Source organism: Glossina fuscipes, unplaced genomic scaffold (assembly GCF_014805625.2).
Source record: "Glossina fuscipes isolate IAEA_lab_2018 unplaced genomic scaffold, Yale_Gfus_2 61418, whole genome shotgun sequence".
Lineage (NCBI taxonomy): Eukaryota > Metazoa > Arthropoda > Insecta > Diptera > Glossinidae > Glossina > Glossina fuscipes.
This window is the reverse complement of record NW_024003633.1, coordinates 116,095-120,352: the sequence shown is the minus strand read 5'-3', so window position 1 is coordinate 120,352 and position 4,258 is coordinate 116,095. Positions and strand designations below refer to the sequence as shown.

Genomic DNA, 4,258 nt, shown 5'->3' with positions numbered 1-4,258 from the left:
ACGAGGCAAAAATGAGATAAACAAAAAAAAAAAGGAAGCGAAATGAAGCCAGGGCAATTGTGCAAAGTGTTCAATTAATCAAATATACCTAAGTTCTATTATTAAGTTACATAAATATGTATGCGGATTCAATAAACGGCATTAAACCGAAAAGTGACTGAATAAAAAATGTACTGATCGCTGATACATACATGTACGTTTACATAACAAATGAAAGAAAAATAGTTAAATAAAAAATGAGCAGCGGGCAATAAAAGAAATTCTTCTAGGAAATTGTGCTCAAGAAGAAAATTTGAAAACAAAGGAGTTTTATTTTCAACATTTGAAGAAGTTGCACGTGCAGTTCATTATTTTTTTTTATCACTAGGTGTTCTCATTGGAATTCAAAGTAGCGTCAGTGAATAACGTTGCGGCGAGCTAAAGGGATCTGAATATATGTTTTTGGCCGTGTTTGCAACCTGCAATTCGCCACGGGATAACCACGAACAAAATTGTGTTCCCGTGCCTCATCATTGTCGTTATCAGCAGATTTATGCCACGTCTCATCAGCAGCGAACAGCACGTATCAGCAGCGACTATCACCGAGGCCGTCAGCACTACAGCGGGGGTCACGACGTCATTTGGAAGGGCCAACACATGTTAGTCAGGTATTTACCTTTCCATGTTGTTTGTGTCCCGAGCATCCTGTGAGCCACAATGAACGGCTAAGGCCGAACATGCTATTGCTGTAGCAGGAGTGCGATGTAGGGGACGTGCACGCGTGGGCGAACCGTAGGGGGACACAGGACGGATACAGACGGACTCACCCTAGACGGACGAACGACAAGCCACCGTCATAAAACATTTTCTCTTGTGTGTTTTTTTCTCTTTATTTGTTATGCGGCTCAGACAGCTAAGCCTCATAATATTAAATCGCTCTACCGACAAGCAGAGCTAGAACCGTGACAATTTTTCACGAAATAAAGGAACACAAAATAAAGAAAAATGCTTATCCGTCCAATTCCTGAAATAGTAGGTACAGGGTAAAATAATAATAAATCATTCCATTTTAACGTTGGAAGAATTCGGTTAATTTTTGTAGATGACTTTATTAAAAAAAAAAAAATTTAAATAAATTGTCTTTTCATGTTCTTTGTACATTAACTTTTACGTTTTTTTTTTGCAGATTTGCGGTACAATACATTTTACACGCACACAACAAGTATATAACATTGGGGTATTTATACTTTCTATCCCCATAAAGCGTGCAATGACGTCCAATATTTTCGCCAAATTTGTGTTAAGGAAAGACGGACATGCTTAGATCGGTTGAAAATGTGATGCTTATCAAGAATACATGCATTTTATGCAAATTTTATTGACAAAATCAATCCTTCGGTAATGAGCTTAAAAACGACGATTTCTTTACTAAAATGCTTATATACTAATCTATATCCCATCAAAGCACGAAATTTTTGGTCTGAAAACTAAAAGTTGTTTATGGGCAGCGTTTGTGATTTTTAGTCTTTTTTCATAGTTTTCCGGTGTAATTTCATCTAAAAACCACTTTTTTTACAAATTGTTGAAGAAACGAAGAATTGTTGAAGAAATTGTTGAAAAAAGCATATTTGCCATGGGAAAAATTCTGAACGTCTAAAACCCTAGAGATTTCAAGAATTAAAGAATATTTAAAATGCATATATACGCATTATTAGGACGATCCTGTAGATATCTGAGTGCTAACCAAGTTAATGGACTTTCATTCTCCCTTATTATGTTTATTTAAAACACCATTTACTTAAGATATTGTGAAAACATGTACCATAGATTTCCATATAGCACAAGCTATCACTGAGTTTACATTCTCTGTAATTGATTTCTTCATTGCACAAATGATACGGACGGATTGCAATGGTGGCGGCGGTATAGTCGAAGGTTAAAGGTACCTTGACATTTTTTGATTCAAGGACGAACGCCTTTGAAAATGGTTCGCATCGAATCACTTTTTCGACCACTTCTCACATAACATCTTATTTTCAAAAGTCATTATATGAATAAATGCACTAAGCGAAATGGTGTAGGGCATTCCATGGTGGGGTGCAGCTCACTAAATTGCTTCTGCTTGTTTAGAGTTAACTTTCCTTCGTTGTTTCGGTAATTTTCGGGCCTTAGAAGGTACATTATGAACTATTCGATTTAGCACAGAAATGATTTCTTGCTTTCCATCAACCCTTCTCTCTACTTCCCTTGCTCGGGCTGTCTCTCTCTCTCTCTCTCTCTCTCATATTTCTACGTTGTATATTTAAAATGAATTCCAAGGGTGCGGATCTTTTATTTATTATTACAATGCCGTGCACGTGGCTCCACTGTCCAAATGTGGAAAGTGTCTGTGTAAAGGTTGCTTGTCGGTAAATATAAATTGTTGTAAATGCCATATATTAATTTATTTTAATTTAAATACGTATACTCACGAATATATATGCAGAAGTAAGCTACAGCGTACAACAAACAAAAAAAAGAGAGAAAAAAACAAAAACAGAAAATAAATATTTTAATAAAACAAGGAAAACTACAATTTATCGAGTATTTAATATTTAAAATTTTGTAAACAAAAAAGGGCAAATATTACGTTTACACAAACCTGCAATGTATCAGAGAGAGCGTGTATTGTCGATGTAATATTAATGAGTGAAATGTAAGGACGTAATTATGTGTTTCGCTTTGTTGCAGGCTAAATAATGGACTACTTGCAGGAAACAAAGGTGTCATAGTAGTTTCGTCTACCAAAAAAAAGCTCGTAAAAACCCTTCAGTTTTAAAATATAAGCTTACATTTTAACTTACATTAATAATTTCTTCGATTGTTAAAACTATCTGCTGCTTTATATCGTAACCGAAAGCTTCCAACACGTCCGCATGAAGTTTTTGACTCAAACCACATGCATAAGCAATATGTACGCACCATTGTTCTGTTTTTCCAGGCGCATCATCGAAAGGATATTAACAAAATCATCAAATCCTAATAAACTGCTAATAAAGATAAAAGACATTGCTAAAAAGTATGTTTTATTTCATATACGACAACTTATGAAAACCGATTGTATGCGATTTGCTGGATGTTGAAAGTAACGCATTCCAGACTGTATATGATGACATATAAAACGATTGATCATACACAATAAATTACAAGCTTCGGCGAATTAAGATTTTAATTAGATAAATAGAGTAAAAAGTAAAAAAAAATAGTTATTTTCTACGAATTTTTTTCGATTAAAAAGAATAAAGAAAGCGATGAATGCAAAAGCGTCCATGGGTATGGATATTTCAATTATAGATTTAATGAACATAGAAATGTTTGCGGAGCGTGTTGTTAAATTATCTTAATATCGTGAGAAATTGTCTACGTACTTGCGCAACAAAATGACTTCTGTAGCTCCTAATTTGCAATCGTTTATTGGTGACCAAGTGGGTGCACGTTTAATATCGCACGCTGGTAGTTTGACAAATTTGGCTAAGTATCCCGCCTCCACGGTACAAATTCTGGGAGCTGAAAAGGCTTTATTCCGAGCTCTTAAAACACGTTCAAACACTCCAAAATATGGTTTAATATATCACTCTTCGTTTATTGGGCGTGCTGTTTTTACGAATAAGGGACGTATATCCCGGTTCCTGGCAAATAAATGTTCTATTGCATCGCGTATCGATTGCTTTCTTGAACAACCAACATCGGTATTTGGCGAAAGTCTGAAAGCACAAGTTGAAGAACGACTTAAGTTTTATGAAACTGGTGAAATTCCCCGAAAAAATATTGATGTTATGAAGGAAGCCATACAGAGTGCTACTGGAACAGCTATTACCGACGAAGCCACCATCGAAGATGCACAAACTCTGAAAAAGAAAAACAAAAAGAGGAAACGTAACCACGCAGAGGAAGAAGAAGAAGGAAACGATGTCAGTGGTACAGTTGCTAAAGAGAGATCTAGTGATAATCATTTAAAGAATATGTAAAATTATAATAACAACGTTCTCGTCGGATAATAATAATAAGTCTCTAAGTACACCAGCCTTTTTCTGTACCACTATGCTTGCACAAATAATTTGAAAGGCGTATCACAAGAGCAGGCATTAACGGCGGCAATTTAGCAAAGGATTCAAGATTGAACCACAAACAAAAAAAAAAGCCAACCATCGTGGATAAGAACGACACAATGCAAAAAAGATGTTCGTTTTGGGACCACTTAGTGGCAACGGAACTTCCGTCGCCTCTGTTCAGACAAAAT

General features: G+C 35.6%; 1 protein-coding gene across 1 annotated transcript; it reads left to right on the top strand.

Annotated features, from left to right (window-relative positions):
- The first annotated feature begins 3,269 nt into the window (after nt 1-3,269).
- On the top strand, nt 3,270-3,993 carry LOC119643609 (nucleolar protein 56-like). Its single transcript, XM_038042987.1, is given in 1 exon segment — nt 3,270-3,993. A coding segment is annotated over 1 exon segment (717 nt). The 3' UTR covers nt 3,987-3,993.
- Nucleotides 3,994-4,258: the final 265 nt, after the last annotated feature.